This window comes from Benincasa hispida, chromosome 3 (genome assembly GCF_027475165.1).
Source record: "Benincasa hispida cultivar pf3 chromosome 3, pf3_genome.v1.1, whole genome shotgun sequence".
Taxonomy (NCBI): domain Eukaryota; kingdom Viridiplantae; phylum Streptophyta; class Magnoliopsida; order Cucurbitales; family Cucurbitaceae; genus Benincasa; species Benincasa hispida.
Genome location: NC_143480.1, coordinates 13,046,913 through 13,066,142, shown reverse-complemented (window position 1 = coordinate 13,066,142; position 19,230 = coordinate 13,046,913). Strand labels below are relative to the sequence as shown.

The 19,230-nt window shown below is 34.6% G+C and overlaps 3 protein-coding genes across 26 annotated transcripts; all 3 read right to left on the bottom strand.

Annotated features, from left to right (window-relative positions):
* Window positions 1-2,042: 2,042 nt before the first annotated feature.
* LOC120073447 (uncharacterized) lies at window positions 2,043-2,709 on the bottom strand. Its single transcript, XM_039026297.2, has one exon. It carries the CDS (start codon window positions 2,568-2,570, stop codon window positions 2,211-2,213), a length of 360 nt encoding a protein of 119 aa, XP_038882225.1. The 5' UTR covers window positions 2,571-2,709; the 3' UTR covers window positions 2,043-2,210.
* A 638-nt stretch (window positions 2,710-3,347) lies between these two features.
* Window positions 3,348-6,672, bottom strand: LOC120072804 (adenosine/AMP deaminase family protein). Of its 13 annotated transcripts, none has more exons than XR_016528613.1 (12): window positions 6,476-6,672; window positions 6,276-6,346; window positions 5,588-5,679; window positions 5,417-5,476; window positions 5,074-5,307; window positions 4,910-4,986; window positions 4,761-4,830; window positions 4,558-4,671; window positions 4,194-4,260; window positions 3,936-4,109; window positions 3,691-3,855; window positions 3,348-3,604 (listed from the first exon to the last, which is right to left on the bottom strand). XR_016528613.1 is itself a non-coding variant. In XM_090312255.1 (12 exons), the coding sequence occupies exons 1-11, from the start codon at window positions 6,550-6,552 to the stop codon at window positions 3,731-3,733; spliced, it is 1,092 nt and encodes a 363-aa protein (XP_090168381.1). In that variant the 5' UTR covers window positions 6,553-6,672; the 3' UTR covers window positions 3,348-3,604; window positions 3,712-3,730. The 13 variants fall into 13 exon arrangements, 5 of the variants coding, with proteins under 5 accessions (XP_090168381.1, XP_038881244.1, XP_038881243.1 ...); XR_005480600.2 differs by having other exon boundaries at window positions 3,712-3,855; XR_016528614.1 differs by having other exon boundaries at window positions 3,767-3,855.
* Window positions 6,673-15,260: 8,588 nt separating this feature from the next.
* LOC120074273 (uncharacterized) lies at window positions 15,261-18,834 on the bottom strand. Of its 12 annotated transcripts, none has more exons than XR_016528594.1 (10): window positions 18,590-18,820; window positions 18,114-18,254; window positions 17,935-18,026; window positions 17,140-17,248; window positions 16,845-16,943; window positions 16,447-16,617; window positions 16,084-16,188; window positions 15,921-15,992; window positions 15,756-15,830; window positions 15,261-15,646 (listed from the first exon to the last, which is right to left on the bottom strand). XR_016528594.1 is itself a non-coding variant. In XM_090312223.1 (7 exons), the coding sequence occupies exons 3-6, from the start codon at window positions 16,923-16,925 to the stop codon at window positions 15,785-15,787; spliced, it is 390 nt and encodes a 129-aa protein (XP_090168349.1). In that variant the 5' UTR covers window positions 16,926-17,091; window positions 17,159-17,248; window positions 18,590-18,820; the 3' UTR covers window positions 15,261-15,646; window positions 15,756-15,784. The 12 variants fall into 12 exon arrangements, 1 of the variants encoding a protein (XP_090168349.1); XR_005480946.2 differs by having other exon boundaries at window positions 16,845-17,091; window positions 17,159-17,248; XR_016528595.1 differs by lacking the exon at window positions 17,935-18,026.
* Window positions 18,835-19,230: the final 396 nt, after the last annotated feature.

Here is a 19,230-nt window from a genome sequence, read left to right as displayed (position 1 = left end):
TTCTTTTGTCCATAACGCATAGCAAGCCAACTCACTACCATCGCAATCTAACTTAGCCATCGCATGAGCTAGCCATCACCAATGCATAGGGTGTCCGCTCATCCTCGACGCATGGCTCACTAGGTATGACCGCACGACTTGCTTGGCATGGGCGCATGGCGCATGGCGCCTGGCATAGGCGCTGCCACCGACGCATGGCCGTGCTCGGCCGCCTGAGCGCTCGACAAGGCACTTCGACGCATAGGCATGGCAGTTTGACAATGCGCTTGCAGCATAGGCTGGTCGTTCGACACATGGGTAGGGGCGCTCGGCGCAAGGCATCGACGCATAAGCATGGTTGCTCTGCAGGCTTGACAGTGTTCGACGCATAGACTGGGTGCTTGGGTTCGACGTATGAGCTGGGCGCCTGGCATGCTCGTGCGACGCATAGGTAAGGGCACTTGGCATGCCCGCTCGAAGCATGCCTCCAACGTATGCCTTGCTCGCGTCCGCATGCCTTGTGTTTGTCCTTGTGTTAGTTGCGTGCAAGCCCACGACTATTGCCCAAGCCTTCTTGCTTCCAAACATTAGTGTAACATGAAACCAGCCTCTTATGCACTCTTAAGCCTTGCGTTGGCCGTACTCCTAACCACTTGCCACCTTTTGATCCTTTTTATTTTTACATAACTTAGTTCTAATGCTTTCACGATTTCATCTTGCCCCAATACTTACTCCTTTAAGTGATATTTCTTTATTACTTAGGATTTTTCCTTCTCTAAATAGCCTTCCACCTTGGATTTAGTGCTAGGGTCTTACATCCTTTCCCAGGTAGCGATCAGATTCCTCGAGGTTAATCTTACTGCTGCTTGCCACTGAAAGACCTGGCTGGTTACAAAGAACTTAAGTTGATGGTCTATATCTATATACACATGTTTTGAGGGGGATCAAGGCTTTGTTAGTGAAGTATGAGTCCAACTGTAAATATTTTACTTGTAGATATTATGACATGACTATTTGCATGTGATCATATAAAGTATATGGAGCCTTCTGGAGGTGAGCTATTTGTATACATTAATAACATTTATGAGGTTGGCACTCAGGTTAGAGGGTTAAGGTGGTAAGTGCTGGCAACAGGGCTAGTAACTACTACCGTCACATCTTCTTCCAAGTTAAGAGGGTAATCTGGGAGGGGGTGTGATATTGGTGGAATGAGCTATTATAACCAACTTTATGTTTAAGGATCCAATTATAATAGTTGATGTTTCTAACTATTATAACCTACAATTAGTCACAATATTACCATTTCAAATTCATCTTTGTTATAGTATTTATAATTGGTTACAATGTTTATAATTTTCTTGTCCCATTCTTTTCTCTTTATTACAGTATTTACTATTTCCTACTCAAACTAAAATAGTTTGCATCCCAAACACAGACCTATTATAATTCGGACTAGAACAATTGACATTCCAAATGCATACTATTATAACCAACTCAACACTCCAAACACCTCCTTAAATGTCATTATATTGATAACGAGAGCTAGGCCTTAAATAGACATATTGATACATATTTAATTATTTTTTAGTGTCTTCTTTACATTGTTAGTATGCATGTGTAATGCTTCGATGACATAGTGACTCACTCCCCTCATCTATTTTACTATCCTTTTTTGGTGCACGATAATTATTATTCATTAGTGCTGCATTTCAGCTATGCACATGGTTCCCCATCCCCACTTTACCATCATTCATTGTTATATATCAAATAATAACTCAAGATTTCCATGGAGAAGACCATAAAATAACCATCAAGACATATTTCTCTTAACAGACTAACACAAAACAAACTAATATCTCCATTTCATCCAATTTTTAAATATTATGGATGCCAAGATCAAAACCTTACAATCAAAATAGAAGCTTATTGGTTGATTTAAGCTAAAAATATTATGGATGCTAAGCAAAAGCATTGCTGCCTTCAACAACACTATTGTTAGAATAAAGAAGAAAATAAAGATTAATGATAATACCAAATGCAATCTTCCTTAGAACAGTGTCTAATTTCAATCAAATCAGCAACAGAATTCTTATTTCCTTTTCCAGTTCAAACCATTGCAAACCTCAAAGTGAAGCACAAACGGAGCAAAGTAAAGCAATTTAAAAAAAGAAAAAGAAAAAAAAAAAGAGAAGCAAGCAAGACCCTTTTGAATTGGAGTAAGAAATAAAAAATCAAATGGGAAAGTCATCTTTGAGAATCCTGTAACCGAAACCAGGAATCCCATTAAAGCGATTGCTTTTTGAGAATTCAACAGCAGAGCAAATGTTAGGGAGAATCCCATTGTTGTTTTTTCTCTTCTTCCATTTCCAAGTCAAAGACAAGAGCCAAAAGCTTCCCTTAGAATCACTTCTTCTCAAAGCATCTCCACTTATAGTGTGAGAGCCGCCATGGCGTTCAAGTTCAAGCTTGGTGAAATACTCGATCTCCTTCATCACCAGCGACCCCACAGTGCCTCGCGTGCCAATTGCAAGTGGAGCAACACCACCCATTTTCTCAGAGAAGCTTCTGCTTCTGCTCATCCCTTTATACATTTTACTCCAAATTGAAGTGAAAAAATGGGGGTTCCTTTGAGTTTAGGCCACCTCTTTGTTTGATGAACTTTTAACTTTACATAAAGTTGACGGTATGAAGTTACTGCGTGATTGGTGGATTTTGGGAGCCAAATGGACATCATATTCTACTTGTTATTTTGATGTGGAGGCATGTTTTTCCATTATAATGTCTTTCTCTAAGAACCCTTTTGACTTGTTTCGCTATGATTACCACAGCCAGGCTCACAAGGGTTTGTTTTCTTTTATAATTATAAACCAGAGGACCAAACAGAACAGGAGCCTGCCCATTTTTATCTTGCTTTTTGCTCCTTGTTATCATTTGAGTATTCGAAGAGAATTCATGCGAATCCCCACTACATATTTGGTTTACATTACATATTTATATAAGGATGTAATGTGGGAAAAGATGGTTTGAATGCTGATTTAGAATTCTCATTCTTTTGTTGGGTAGAAAATGACAGAGACTTGTGGCCTCCTTGAAAGGACTTTTCAAGTGGGAAAATGCCATCTTTGAAGTACTTGAAAACTCATTCCAAACCGACCCTTAACTGACTTGGATTAGCTTGATTTAGTCATTCCAAATGGGAATGGAAAGTTCAATTTGATAGAAAATATAAGATCGGAGATTCATTGCTGTTTGATTTTGATGGATTTGACCTATTTTATTTGATTCAGTTTTGGTTGATTTGACAGTTGCCTTTATCAATTTCTTTGAAGATTGAAACTGTCTATGGCTCTCGGAAGTGAGAAAGAAAGTTGAGCGAATGAACCAACTTATATCTATTATATCTAAATTAACAAGTGTTCAGAAGAGTAAAGACTACAGGTTTAAAGAACAGACAACACAAAAGAAGTAGAAGCCTTTTCAAATCGATCAGATTTCTATTCATAATCCAAGAATGCTGAACACAAAGTTTACTTTATCTCACGCTGTCCGAATCCAGACTTCAGAAATTCATATGTAATATGCCGTCCAAGGACTAGGAAGCTACTAAAAGATGCATTACAATAACCTGCAGAAACAAAAAGTTTAATGAGTCTGTCAAAATCAATGTCAGAATGTTCCTCACAATTAGAAATGCAGCAATAAGTTGACTACCGTGATAAATCGAAACCGTACATCTCAAATGCACTTATGATCATAGAGCCAGGTTCATAACGAAAGAATCAAACACCTGTTTCAGAATCTTCTTTATTTCATTTTCTGCAAATATAAATTCAATAGCATCTCTTGCCAACTGAAATATTTCCTTTTTTCCAAGACCTGTTAGGAGAAAACAAGGGGTCTCAGACCATTATATTTCAATCTAATGTTCACTGCATTACAATATAGCTCTGAGTTACCAAACGCAGAGGCTGCCAAACTGTATTCTTTTGAAACGCTTGTTGAGAAAACCCCAGAATCATCAGTGCATATTACTAAAGGATGGTTTGCTTTGTACAAGTCAGCTGCATTGCCAATCACAGGTTGTTACAACGGTGATTCTAACTTTTGGTCACAGAAAATAAGCAGATATGCTGCAATCATAAATAATTGCGTTGAGGTTCTACTTTAAATTTCTTAAATGAACCCTTTCAAGACATTTAAGAATTGGAACTAACCAAAGTGATGAACATCTAGTGAAGAGATTGAATTGGTTCGGATGTTGGATGTCAAGCAAATTTCAACCTGAAAGGGAAGAAAATCACAATGTGAGGTCATGGAACAATTCAACACGTTGCAAATGAAAGTAAAAAATTTCGGCGCTAAATACAAGTAGGAAGGAAAAGAATTAAATGTCTCATTTCGTCCCAAAAAGGGATGGTTTTTAATCTTTAGCAAAAACCATGGTCGATAATTACAAGAGATGGTCAAACTCATGGTCAATAATCTTTACCAAAAGAACGTAAGGTTGTCAAAGAAAACTTCAGTCTCAAACAGAGGTCAAGAAGAGAAAAATCATTGCAGAATTACTCAAATTCTGACCGGAATGTTCAAACATTTCAGCTTTTCCCAGTCTTCTCCTTCAAAGAAACAAGCATGGCCAATCCTCTGAGGCCAAAAGTCTAGCATAGCTTGTATCTCCTTTGGATTAGGTACCTACAAGCACTAACTTCCAGGAATAAAGATTAAACTGGTGGGGGCGTTTCAAGTCCCAGCTAGCATGAGTACATGGAAAACTAGTGTACCTCGCCACAGTGAAGTGTTATGGCAAGGCCATTTTCTTTTGCAAATTGAAGAGCCGGCCAAAAGGTGGTCCTGCATCATGTTCCAGAATTGTTAGATTCTATTACAACTTATACAAAAAATTTTACAACAAATAGCCTTCGGAATATACCATTCACCCACAATTGGATTTCCTGAAAGATCAATACCAACTACTCCTGCATCTTTCAATTCCAATGCAAGCTTCACCTGCAGTAAGTAGTGCAAGAAAAATGTGAACATGCCATCCATTATCAAAGGCACAAGTTCGAGGTTGAGTTTGTTTCGCTAACATACAGTTTCCATGGCATCTTCAGTGGTCTCTCGTCGGTCAATGCTTAGAAGAAGTCTAACATATATCCTTTTTCTTGGGATTACATTACTAGTGTTGTCTATAGACAGAGAATTTGACAAACTTTGGGCAGCAACATCATGTGGCATGAAAGCAACATCAGCACTATCGATACTTTTCAGACCTTCCACAACTGCTTCCATGTATGACCGTTTGCTCATTCCAATTGACTTATTTTTCTGTTCAAATGGAAATCCATCATTTCTCCACCATGCAAGTTGATTTATAACCTCCACAACCAAGACCAACCCAACTACAGTTTTGAATTGAAAGCAAGTGATAGGATACCTTTGGAGTTGTTCTTAACTCAATGTAAACAACATTCTCAGAAGCAAAATCTTCAACAACCTGATGAAAAGTAGAATTGAAAAGAGAAAGTTAAACAACTTACATCTACACTTAATGATTAAAAATGGAAAAAGAAAAAAAGAGAAAAAGAAAGAGAAGATGCGATCATACTTCTCTGGTGATTCTTGTAATAGTCGTATGATCAGTGGTGATTATGTGGATCAGGTCAAACAACTTGAACACTTCAACAAGAGAACGATCACCTGAATGAAGAAACAGGTAAGAACTCTGTCCCTCAAGCAAAAATTGTAGGCTCATTTGATAACCATTTGATTTTTGAAAATTGTGTTTGTTTTCTCACATGTAGATTTCATTTTCCTAAGTAAACATTTAAATTTTTAGCTATCTAAGTTTTAAAAACACAATTTTTAAAACTGTTTCTTTTTATTTTTTATATTTTATTTTTTTTTTCTAGTTTTCAAAACTTGGTTTGGATTTTGAAAAAGTCTTTAAAAGAGTTGACAACCAAACAATAAAACATATGAGTAGGAGTTGTGTTTTTCAAAACTTGAAAACAAAAAACGAAGAGTATATATCATAATCACAAACAAGAAAGAAATCCAACATGATTATATCGAGAACCCTATATGAAACTATGAACACTTGAATTAAACGTCAGTATCCAAACAGCAGAGTATTTTTGTGGAACAACAGACCATGTTTCAAAGTTGCTAACATTAGATAAGATAAATTTCGAAGTCTTGAATTAGAAAGCTAATTGATCCTATTTTCTTGTACATTCCCAAAACAACTAAAACACCGCTGAAGCCAAGAAGGAAAAGGAAAATGGCATACTTACTTTTGAGGATGACATGTTCGAAATCAGAAAAAACTAAGACACCCTTCTCACCCAAGTCTCTGGCAAGTTCCCTGTAAGAGACAGAGCATCTCAGAAGCAAATAAATGAAAATAAAAAATAAATAAAAAATAAATGGCAGAAACAAAGTCGCAAGTATAGAGAAGAGAGAAAATGGATATAATAGGGAAAAGGGAAGTTACAGAAGAGTAGAATCTCTGATGGAGCCATTGAGGTGAGCATGAAGCTCCACTTTAGGCATCGACTCGCACCATTCCATCTTTGTTTCTGTGTGTGTATCTCTACAGGTGAGGGGGTTGCTTTGTTGAAGAGGGAGATTCTTACTTACCCAACACCATTGACTCTCTCGCTCTCTGATAACTGCAATGTGCTATCTCTGAAATCCGTATTCCTTGTTGACCATTTTTTTGGGCCGGGCTCCGCATTCAAAACACATCTCTCTATGGGCCTGAAGATCAAGCCCAATATGAACGACTGGCCCACATTTTCAAGTTGATATTGCACTCTCTCATCCCAAATTTTAATCACACTACATTTTACTTTTATTCTTTACATTATAATTTCAGTCCTTGATTCTCTTTTTCTGTTTGAGATATACATTGTAATTCTTTTATAATTTAAGCTCAATACTAGTATTTAACAAGATGCATCCATCTTTATGCATCTTACTTTTATCACACATATATAATGAATTAAAATATTTTAAAAAAATAGTAAGAATAATTTGTCATGTGATAAATTATGATTAAACAATTTTGTAGGATGCACAAAGATAATTACAACTTGGGATACACTTAATTATTTTTTCATAATTTAATTAATTTGAAGTTAATGCCACAATAACTCTTCGAACCTATTTAAAAATAATTCATTGTGATTCTTAAATAATTTAGTGATTTTTTTAGTTCAAGTGTCAAAACACACATCATAACCAACTAATCCCAAAGCTCCTCATCAAAAATAAGGGAGAGAATGTTATATGTAAAAGCATCTTTTCGTATTAAATAACAATATTGAGGGAATGTCAAAACTACGAGAGCATAGACAAATTTATTCTCCTCTTTAGGAAAGTGACAAAAATGAACTATATTGACAGTATTCTAATTTAAAAAAAGACAAAGCAAAAAAAAAAAAAAAACAAGTAAATTTGCATCTTTTCAAGATCACTCACCCATCATGGTCATAAATAATTCACTCCAATCGTCAACGATGAATAATTTAGTAATTGTACATAAAAGGATTGAACAAATAGAGTTAACAAAAAGATTAAATAGATGTACAAACTTTTTAAAATAATGAACAACTTTGGAAGTTTAAGCCATATTTATGTGTGTATAGTTAATTTTGAGTAATAAATTTAACTTTTAACTTTTTGGATTGAGGATACATATTTTAAAGTTATGTTTACGTTGGCAACATTATTGGATGGTTAGAAACTTTTTTAGAGTACTTATTAATCTTTTTAGAATTTATGATTTTAATATTGTGAAAAAAATTCCCACCCCATGTTTCATTAGCACATTATAGGAAAAAATGCAAGCGGTGACAAGGAATAGAGAAAATTAATGGTTTCAACTAACATAAGCAAATATAGATGTGGAGGAGGTTGAAGTTAGTACCGTGTACATCCTCCACTGCTACACGTTTGGCCCTTTTACCCCAATTAAATGCCTGCATTTATTTTCTCATAAACTAATTCTTAAAAACAAAAAACAAAAATCAAGAAGAACACTACACTAAAATCTATTTTTCTTTTGTTGTATTGGTTTTAAATTTTGTTAAACAGTTTGTTTATTTTGCCTTATTTTTCCAATCTAAATTAAATTTTACTGCACATTATTAATTGTTGCTAACATATTATTATGACTATTTCATCAACCAGAGGTATGTAGCATCATTAGCTACTCGTTCTTTTTTATTAAATTGAGAGTTAATTTAGACTCTAACAAGTAATAAAATAGGTTACAATCTATCTCTAAAGACAAAAAATAGTTAGTTAAACGACTAGTGGGCATATCTTCATACTTCTTGTGAATTGAATAATAAGATTGCACCTCCACCTAGAATTATAGTTCACAATTTAAAGCTCAAAAAAAACAAAACCAAGAAAGCGGGACCCAAATTGATTATCATCCAAAAATCAATTTATCAATATTTAATTTTAAGTTTTATTGGCATGAAACATTGGCACAACCCTTTTAAACTCTCCTCCCTGGTCTGAACAGATCGTTGGAGCTGACATGCAAAAATATTCGTAATGACGTGGTACCGAGTCGAATATACTTTAATACCTAGATTAGTATACAAAGAATTTTAATTCAACTAAGTATAAAGAGAATCACTTACTCTTCGAGACTATTGGTGTTGGATTAAAGGCCAATGTTCTCGCTTGGAAATATATGTGTATTATATTGGGTGTTGTCATCGAGGTTGCAGAGTGCTAATGGCGAGAAAAACTCAGTCATTTCTCTTTAATGAAATTCCTCAAACTCGATTGGTCGACTTTGAACTTGGGAGTTTGACTTTCCTTTTAGGACACACGGATCTCAATGCAAGCTCTTAACTCCATTTGGGTTTGGAGTCACAGATGGGCTTAGATCTCACCTTGGACAATCTTCAACAACTTTCAAATGTTATTTTCATGTCTTCAAATTTTATTTCAATAACTTTTGAAAAAAAAAATGTTTGAAAGTGATTTTGAAAGTAACAAAATTGATTTTAATGTCATTTTAAAGTCGCTCTCAACCCTACTTTATATTTAAAAATAAGAAAAATTTTCACGAATAGAAAAAATGTCAAACTATTTATAGAAATAACATAAAAAAAAAAAACAATGATAAACACTGATAAACTTCTATCCGCGTCTATCACATAGTATTAATGATAGATTTCTATCTGTTTCTATTGCTAATAGACACTAATATACTTCTATTAATCTCTATAAAAAAAACTAAATTTTACTATTTTGTATAAATAATTTCTTTCTTTTTCTATTTTTGAGAATCTCCCAAAAAATAATAAATATGAGTGTCAAAGATGATCCTAATTTTTATTAAACAACATCTCCACCTCCATATTTATTGTACTAATACAATCAACTAATATGTGGGCAAATAAATTAATAAAATAGTCAAAGAACTTTCCACAATAAGGAAAATCTCAGAACAAAACAAAATAAGGAAGTAAATAAAATGTACCAAACACACAACTAGAAAAATAATGTCCAAAAAAAGAGTATTTACCTACAAATTAAGCTCATAACTAGCGAAAAATCCTAAAAATAATAATGGGAAGTCAATTCCTTACTGGTATAAAGTTGATCAAATTCAAATTTAGAGTTGAATTTAATGAAAAATTAGAAAGTCAAAAAAGATAAAAATAGAACAAGCTTTATTATACAAGGACACGAAAGAGTTATGCAGTTTTGGGTAAATACAAATAGAAATCAACAAGCAATAACTCCATTTAATAGTATACATGGATTGAAAATAGTATGACAAAATTAAACAAAGACTAAAGTTATAGCCTTTCCCACAAATAGTGGCTGTTTTCCTTCCTATCCAACCCACCTTAATATTTAACCCTTCATCGCTTCACAAACCGGTCCGATCTAATACGATAGCCTTCAGTGGATTCTTCATAATCATTGTAAAGCCAAAAGTCTCTGTTGGGTACACTGACAAGATATTGTTCAAGTACTCGATGCAGGACTCCAAGCGGGACCTACTACCATTCAGGTATGGAGTCACTTTGTCTAAGGACATGTGTCCTAAGACACCTCAAGAGGTTGAGGAGATGAGATGGGTCCCATATGCGCTTGCTGTTGGCAATTTGATGTACACGATGCTTTGTACTCGTCCAGACATCTGCTACGCTGTGGGCATAGTTAGTAGGTATCAGTCTAAACCCAGGCCAGGGTCACTGGACCACAGTGAAGAACATCCTCAAGTATCTTCGGAGAACGAGGGATTACATACTCGTGTCTGGATCTAGGAATTTGATCCTTACTGGATACACAGATTCTGACTTTCAGACTGATAAGGACTCTTGCAAGTCCACATCAGGTTTAGTCTTTACTCTGAAGCTGTAGTGTGGCGAAGCATTAAGTAGGGGTGCATCGTCGACTCCACTATAGAGGCGGAGTACGTAGCAGCTTGCGAAGCTGCTAAGGAGGTCGTCTAGCTCAGGAAGTTCTTGACAGAACTGGAAGTTGTTCCAGATATGTCTAGGTCCATTACCCTCTATTGTGATAATAGTGGGGTAGTGGCGAACTCCAAGGAGCCGAGAAGTCACAGGCGCGAGAAACACATAGAGCGGAAGTATCATCTAATCCGCGAGATAGTGCATCAAGGGGACGCGATCGTCACGAAGATCGCTTTAGAGCACAATGTTGTAGACCCGTTTACGAAGGCTCTCTTATAATGTTTGAGGGTCACCTTCAGAGCATGGGTCTACAAGATCGGCCGCGACGGGACTAGGGCAAGTGGGAGATTTTCTTATACTGGACTTTTATGCCCTGGTTTATTGTTTTGTACTAGTTTTATGTGTAGGATTGTATCAACAGTAGCGGAAGCACAAGGATCATCTAAACACTCAAATTCACTAATTTTGGCAAAAATATAATGCATGCTTTTGCAGAAAAAAAAGAGTTTCAAGACATACCTCTTGTAGAATTTCTTCAAAGCTTCTTCACCAACTGCTATCTTCTCCAAATCTTATTGTAGACCACCTCAAGATCTTCCCCACTATTCTCTTGGTGCTCTAGATTGAGTTGTGGGACTCAAAACAAGCTTGAATCAAGGGTAGAAGGAGAAATGCTCACTGCATAAAATCAGCTGAAGAACTCTTTCTTCAAACCCATTTTTCTCTTAAAATCTCTATAGATTGTATGCCCGATTTTAACTCCAAGCTCTTCATTATATTGCATATCAACATGCAAAGAGAAGAGTTACATGGGTTGCAGCTCATGCTTGGAGAAGACAAGACAATGATAATGCCATTTGAGTGAGCTACTTGATGATGGATAATGAAAAACCTCGTTTTTCATTTTATGTGTTTTGTTTGTTTTATTTTCCTTTTTCAATTTTATCTCAAAAAATCAAATTTTGATTTTATTAAATCTATTTTGATTTTAAAATGAAAAATTTAATTAATTTCATAAATTAATTATTAAATAAAACTTAATTAATTTAATGTCAAATATTAAATTAATTTTAACACATATCCATCTTTATATATTTAAATCATATTTAAATATATAAATTCTCCTATTCTATTTAATTCTAAAATTAAACATATAATTATATCTCATATAATTACTGATTCCCTTAATTCTTATTTGAACGTTTCAAATTAACTTATCACACTTTTCTAAAGCTAGTCCATTACGAGCTAGTAGGGGGACCTCTCGGACCTACAGATCATGGGATCCAACGATCCGAGATTAATTGGCTAAACTCATTAGACCGAATTAATCCTCATTCGTTAACTAATGGGTCACTCCACTAAAACCCATAGTTGCACCCCCCATTCATTGTAGATAATTATGTCCACATGATTTAACCATAATCAGCAAGTCGACCTTTCACAGGTTATTCGTAATAATGGATGGGTCAAATATTTGTTTTACCCCCGAGATTACGTCTTATTCCTCAAGTTCCTACTGATCCTCTAATGAACAACTGGTTTGTGATTCAATCACTAAACCAAACTTTCTCAGCCTAGTGAGAGGGTGAAGCCCCTTGTTCAAGACCTGGATTCAGTACTTGAGAGAACAAACTTTCTCCTATCCCTAAATCGGGTAGGTGTGAACTCCGTCTTGTACCCCATGTCCCCAGCTATATATCCAGTCTTACCCCTGAAATGGGAGTCTTATTGAGCCATCGCTGTTGAGCCAACCCTCAACTATGCAAATCTAAGTGCAATCCCGAATAAACGGGAGTTCATAGTTAGCTCAGGATTAAGATCGAGTTACCTAGGTCATCTAGGAGAAATAGTCAGTCTTAAATAGTAAACAACGTTATAAAGTAAGAGTGACTAATTTCTTGGTCCTGATCTTATGCAAACTCATTGCATAAGATGCTCCTACTCCTCATGTTATAACATATACGAATTAGGATCACATCATATGTAGCACTTTACAACTCTTTGTAACAACTACAGAGTAGGCCACATCCAATGGTGTTACCAGAATAAGGTACCCAACCTCATTCATGTACCATAGATCATTTTGACTATTTACTCGAACCTGATCCACTCTTATGTCTCCACATAAAGTTCAAGTACTCATACAATAGTCATGGGTCTTAGTTTATTGGATTTAGACTTCCATACAATTTATGAAATCAATAACAAGTATATTGATTATAGAAGATGTTTATTATTTTACAAACTGTGAGTTTTTAGGACATAAAACCCAACATTATGTACACCCCACTTCGCTTTAGGACAAGTGGGAGATTGTTGGGATTGATGCCTTAAAGTCTTGTGTCCTGTAGTTTGTAAACTGTTTGTACGAACGCTTGTGTTATATAATATATGATATTTACTTCACATCTTGATTTTGCTCAGTTGTATGTTTTATTTGCTTTACCACAAACCAATAAACTTAAAATCCTTTGTTATCTGTATGTAACTTAAGCATGTATATGGTAACATACAAGTGGATGATGTCTTGAGTGATAACCAAAATGGTCTATAGTATATGGATATAAGAGGAAAACCTTATCCTGGCAATGCTACAGATGCAGCCCGCTTTGTGGAATGGTCACAAGTGTTGTGACTTGTCACAGATGGTCTGATCCTGATCATTCGTGTAGGGGACATGCGAGCGGGGGCGTCCTATACAAAGAGTTTGTATAAGATCTAACCACGAAGTGTTAACGTCTCGTTATATAACATCGTTCATGACAGAGACTTCACTTCACTAGGATGACCATAGGTAACATGACCTCAATCCTGAGTGAGTTGGGAACTCCTGCCATTGAGGGCGGTCCTTTGATTTGTATGGGTGCAAGTGGCCAGGTCACCGATTCAAACCTACCATTTTGGGGATTCGTCTGATTTGGGAGCTGGGAACTTAGCTATACAAGATGGAATTCACTCCTTCCCCGAGGCAGGGGCAAATAAATAGATAGCTCCCTTAAGAGCTAATTCTAGGGCTTGAACAATATGGTGCCACACACATTTTCTTGGCCCGAGAGGTGTTCACACATAGTTGGACTATGTTGTATTGTTCATTAGAGGAATTAGTGGTACTTAAGGAGTGAGATGTAACTATAGGGGCAAAACGGTAAATTGGTTCAACTGTACTTACGAGCATCTGTGAAGGGTCATCGTACTCATGATTGGTTATATCCAATGGACATAGAAATATATCTATGGTAAAAAGAGTTTAGCTATTGGTCTTTAGTGGAATGTCTGGCATTTAACGGATGACGGATCTCATGGCTAAAGAGTTTAGTCAGTTATTCACGTACCGTTGGAGCTTCGAGCCACAAGTCCATAAGGTTCCCTAGGTAGCTTGGATAAAGTCGAGAATCAGTGTTTGAATCAGTTTGAAATATTCAAATAGACAAGAGAGAGTTCAATTATATATATGATATAATTGAATCGGTTAATTATATATGATATAATTGGCTAAATGTATAAGATACATTATTTTGGAGAAAATTAGATATAAATATGATTTATATCAAATGGAGGAGAAATTACTATAGTAGATATGTAATATCAAACTATAGGGTAAGAATATAACATGATTATATTCATTTATTATTAAATTGGTTAATTATGAGATAATTGGCCGAAATATTCTCCTCAATCGTGCGTTAGTGGGAGAAGCCGTATTCGGTTATGGTAACCAAAGAATAAATGAAAATTTGTTTCATTTGGCAAAAAGTTCGAAAAAATCGCAATCGGTGTGAAAAAGTCTTGATCTCTTACCTGAGAGCCTATACGATAGAGTCTCATCGTCTAAACGATCGCACACCCACGTCTAAACGTTCGCACGCCTTTCTCTAAACGATCGCTTAGCTTTCCTAAACGATTGCCTAGCGTGCCGTATTTTCTAAACTATCGTTTACCTATTACTAGATGATCGCTTAGTAAAACCTACATGATCGTATAGCTTTGTCTAAATGATAAACATTCCGCTATACGATAGCTTTCTCTCCCATTTTCTTGTCGTCTATACGATCAGCCTTTCCTCCTACCCCTACCAAATTCACCAAAGACCACACTTTGGATTCTCACTCCGAGAATACCAAGGGCTCTAACTGATGGTGCTATCTCCGCTTCTTACTTGTTCATACTTGTTCGTGTTACTGCCATTCGTGTAGACGATCGTGCTGCCGTAACCGACTGATTTGCTGGGCGATAGAGTTCATAGAGGTTCTTCCGTTGCGTTAAGTTCGAGTTTGAAGAGAGTCTTCAACTGCTATGTGAACTCAATCCCTTGTAATTAATTTTTCTTAACATGCCGTTAATTCGTGTAAATTGCATAACTATCTGTTAGAATGTACGTGTTGTATTTCAGTCACAATGAAATCGAAAAGATCCGAACGCGCTCATGGATGCTCTTCGTTAAGAGATCCTTCAATTTCTGTGTCAAGAAATATAATACACTTGACACTGATGACATGTCAAATGTATTAATTCTTGATACTTATTATTGTGATTACTCTTAACATTTTTTATTTGTCAATTAAAATAAACAGTTGCACATATTTAATTCTTGACACATTTTATTAAAATAAACAGTTAAAATAAACAGTAATCTAATTCTTGACACATTTTCATTGTCATCTATATTTTTTTTTTTCAAATTAAACATTCAAACTTAATTTTCATTTCTCATTCCTTGCATTACATTTATTCCAATAAGACAATTTCATCAATTAAAATAAACAGTTGCACATATTTCAGGTCTACATATCAGCCCAATATATTCAACATAACAATTCAGAATACTAAAATAAACAATCTCATTCTTCTATTACCTTCCATATATATGAACGATTCCAAAATTTACAAAACCAATCGTACAACAGTATATACTCTATCAACCCACCCCAATATATGATAATTCCAAAATTGTAAGACCAATCTATATGTACTACGTATTCCAAAAATCACAAGACTAAAATTCTATTCTCCACCACACATTTCTTTGAAGTATATAACCTATAATGGCTAAACAAAACATTTACACAAAAAAAAGTTTTGGGCATTCCCATATAGTCACATATACAAAATTTATAGTAAGTCCATCAGATATAACGACCTAAATATTCAACCCATTCCACGCATACTTCATCCAATTCAAGTTGCGAGTACGAGCTCCTCATATCAATCTATAAAACATAGAAAGTCAAATATATATATATATATATATATATATATATATTTACTATTTATACTATTTATAATGTTACAATATATATAAATAGTTTAAAGACATACCGCTTTAGTCATGATTCCTCGCATATATCTCATAACATAATACCCACATTCGGTAGTTTCCACTTGTAAAGGACACTACAATACAAAGTCAACAATTAATACATATCATACAAATGCATTAAATAAACATCATTCTATTAATTTTTTCAATGCTTTTATACTTACCTTTATTATTTTCTAGAATATGGTTTTTCGAGTCTTTTGCAAATTTTTTTAGACAGAAAAATGGTCATTTTCCTACATTCGTCAAAGAGTATAGTATAATATTCAAAATGAAATAAACTTTATACCAAAAAAAAAAGAAAAAACTCAAGCAAAGTTAGCTTACATATTTGTTATGTATTTGATATCTTCTCGTGAACTTGTTTTCAATGAGTCAAGATAGTACACCACGTCATCATACGCATTGATAATAATTAACAACCAATGATCACTAAATAAAATACACAACTAATTAGTATGAAACATGAAGGTAACTCATTACATTAAGGTAGAACATGAGTATAAGGAGCTTTCAAGTATAATGATTCCAACACAATTCTACACTGGAAAATTACAGGAACAGGTAGAACATGAGTATAAGGAGCTTTCAAGTACAATGATCCCAACACAATTCTACATTGGAACAAAATAGGAAAAGGTAAAACATGAGTATAAGGTTCCGAACATGAGTATAACTAATTATACTTACCCGGGATTATAAAAAGCAATAACTAATTGACCGTGTTCAGAAGTCATTAATCTACTATAAAGGTTCTGAGCTCTAACTTCTCGAGTATTTTGGCCCGCGAATATAAGAGATGGATCTACAAAAATATACTTCGTCCCTTTATTTGAATCAACAATGAACGAGTATAGGTACCTACAATAATAGATCGAACACATTAACTTACTACTAATTAATAAAGTGATAATATGTAATAAACTAATAACATTTACTTATGTGATATAAGCCACCATTGATAAAGTCTTCACTTTTTGCATGCTACAAAATTCGATCACATCTTCTCGCAGAACATAACTCTTTTGGCCAAAACCAAAGAGCTCAATAGGTAGTCGGAAGGAAATACTAGTCTCATCAACCATTACCTTTTCAGCGTACCTAAGAATAGACTTCAAGGATATTGATAAATTGGATGGTGCACTAGTAACTTCATTCTCTTTTGGCATTGTCTTTGAAGCTTTTTCCTAGCACAATGAAGATAGAACACGAGTAAAATGTTCATTTCTAAATAAGATAGAAGAACATGGGACTTATACAATTCACCTTCAAGATTGGTGGTACACTAATAGCAATCACTTCCTCATCCTTTCCCGCATTCTCTTAAACTTTCTCCTAAAACCACCAAGTTATAATTTTATAAGTAACTAATAGTAAATTTACCTCATAATACACAATTCACCTTCAAGATCGGTTGTACACTAATAGCTTCCATCTCCTTCACCTTCTTCCCTTCCTCATGTGTGGTTGATACACTAACAACTTTCTTCTCCTATGATATGAATATAACAGTATAAATTAAACAAGTTAAAAATTATCATAACTAATAGTTACAACCTTAATGCATAAATTAAGTAAGATAGAACATGAGACTAACTATGACCCCAACATTTGAATTTTACTTCTTTCGGATTTTATTCTTGGAGCAACTACCATGCCTAGATCTTGGCATGTTTTGAATTTGATTTTTCAACTCCTTAATGGGCTTACGAAGTGCTTCATTTTCAAATGAAGAATCCAAATTTTGGTACTCAAAACTATGTCATTAATTTGTTAAAAATAAAATAAAAGATAAAGACCAAAATAGCTAATTAAAGTTCAATAACTACACATTTTAAAAAGTATATGGACCAAAATGAAACAAATTTGTAATATAGGAATAAAAAATTGGATATTATTGTTAGTTTTCTTTTGAATCCTCTCACCTCTCAATTACATATGATTTGTTTTGTTTTTGGTAACACACCCCTCCCCACCTTATACACTTAGAAAAATATTACCATCGCAAATTTCCAATCAATCAAATCCAAATGAGGCAAAGGCAAAACCATTCAAAAGTGACCTTCGCTATCAATTATGACCATTATTATTAATATTATGATTATTTTGTTAAAATTTATGCTATGCCCCATTTTTTGGATTTTCTCATATAGCAATGAAAATGAAATTTGCACGCACCTAGTCAATAGGAGGAGAAGATAAATTGCTAGTAAAAATATTCTCAAAGAAAACCAGTTGTGATTTCTAGAACTTGTCGACTTCCCACAGTCCTGATGTAAAGTTTGAATAAGATAAAAATTAAGCACATAAATTAAAATATTTTAAAGAATAATATACCTTAAGCATTGTTAACTTACTATTATAAATATTTGATCCACAGTATGACGTAACATGTTCATCATTATCTTTGACCATTCCATACTCTGTCATGCTTCCCATATGGGTTTTTCAATTTTGAATGATTGCAATATCCATCTTCCCAAGTCAATATCTTGAAACTAATCCAAGGTTTTAAAATTTATCATAGTAATTATGAAATTGAGGCACATATCAATATATCAACAAACTTACAGTAGACTCTGATACTTAATCTTCCAAAACACAACATAAATCCATTATGAATTGGTACAAAGACTTTTTAAGAGGGGTTAAGAGACGAAGCTACTAAGGCACAACAATTACCCTTCAAAATTTGTACAGTAACCTTACTACACAACATTTGTAATCCTTCAAACTCTTCGAATCCTATAATCTAAGATAAAAATTGAGTGTATAATCCAAAATTAAATCAAATAGGTGATAGGTGATGAGAACGAATCAAGGTAAATCGAACCTCCCAATACTGAAAGTGTTGATCACAGACCATGTTTGAGCATCTATCACAACGGCGATGGTGAGACCCGCAATGGTCGACGGATGAACGGCGCTGCAACAATCGATGGCTAGATCGGTCGATGGACGAGACGCTACAATAGTTGATGGTTGCAGAGGTCGACGATGTGATGGGAGAGAAGACAAGGCGGGAGGAAAGAAACTTCGATGGATAGCGCGATGGACTTCACGAACGACTAGGGTTTCAAAAAATAAGATATTTTATTTGAAAAAAATATTATTAGGCAATTTTTTTTTTATATTTTACTTGACCGAAAAAAATGTCATGTAAGAGCTTCGTATACTTGACACGTGAAACGTGTCAAGTAAGACCTTATATTACTTGACACGAAAAACATGTCAAGTAAAAGTTTGCGTGAAAATATCCAAAATATTCCATCAATCTCTGCTTTTTTAACCCTTTTACTTGACATTTTCTTGTCCAAAATCACATTACTCGACATTTTTTTCCTAAAAAAACGTTAATTAATTAAAAACTCCAAGTGTCAAATAATGTCCATTTTATAGTAGTGAAATTTGTAACAATTTACTCCCTACCGTAAAAGAACTCATCAAACTTAATTGTCAATTTTGATCATGAAA

What these genes read in the sequence shown, in the direction of transcription:
- LOC120073447 (XM_039026297.2), bottom strand. Translation starts at nt 2,570, where the DNA reads ATGTATAAAGGGATGAGCAGAAGCAGAAGCTTCTCTGAGAAAATGGGT.
- LOC120072804 (XM_090312255.1), bottom strand. Translation starts at nt 6,552, where the DNA reads ATGGAATGGTGCGAGTCGATGCCTAAAGTGGAGCTTCATGCTCACCTC. An exon ending in CGAACATGTCATCCTCAAAA is followed by an intron (nt 5,680 to 6,275) that starts GTAAGTATGCCA and finishes TTCTTCATTCAG; the next exon opens with GTGATCGTTCTCTTGTTGAA. An exon ending in TAACACTTCACTGTGGCGAG is followed by an intron (nt 4,672 to 4,760) that starts GTACACTAGTTT and finishes TAGTGCTTGTAG; the next exon opens with GTACCTAATCCAAAGGAGAT.
- LOC120074273 (XM_090312223.1), bottom strand. Translation starts at nt 16,925, where the DNA reads ATGCCAAAAGAGAATGAAGTTACTAGTGCACCATCCAATTTATCAATA. An exon ending in ATTGCTTTTTATAATCCCGG is followed by an intron (nt 16,189 to 16,446) that starts GTAAGTATAATT and finishes TATTTTATTTAG; the next exon opens with TGATCATTGGTTGTTAATTA. An exon ending in ATCAAATACATAACAAATAT is followed by an intron (nt 15,831 to 16,083) that starts GTAAGCTAACTT and finishes TTTGTATTGTAG; the next exon opens with TGTCCTTTACAAGTGGAAAC.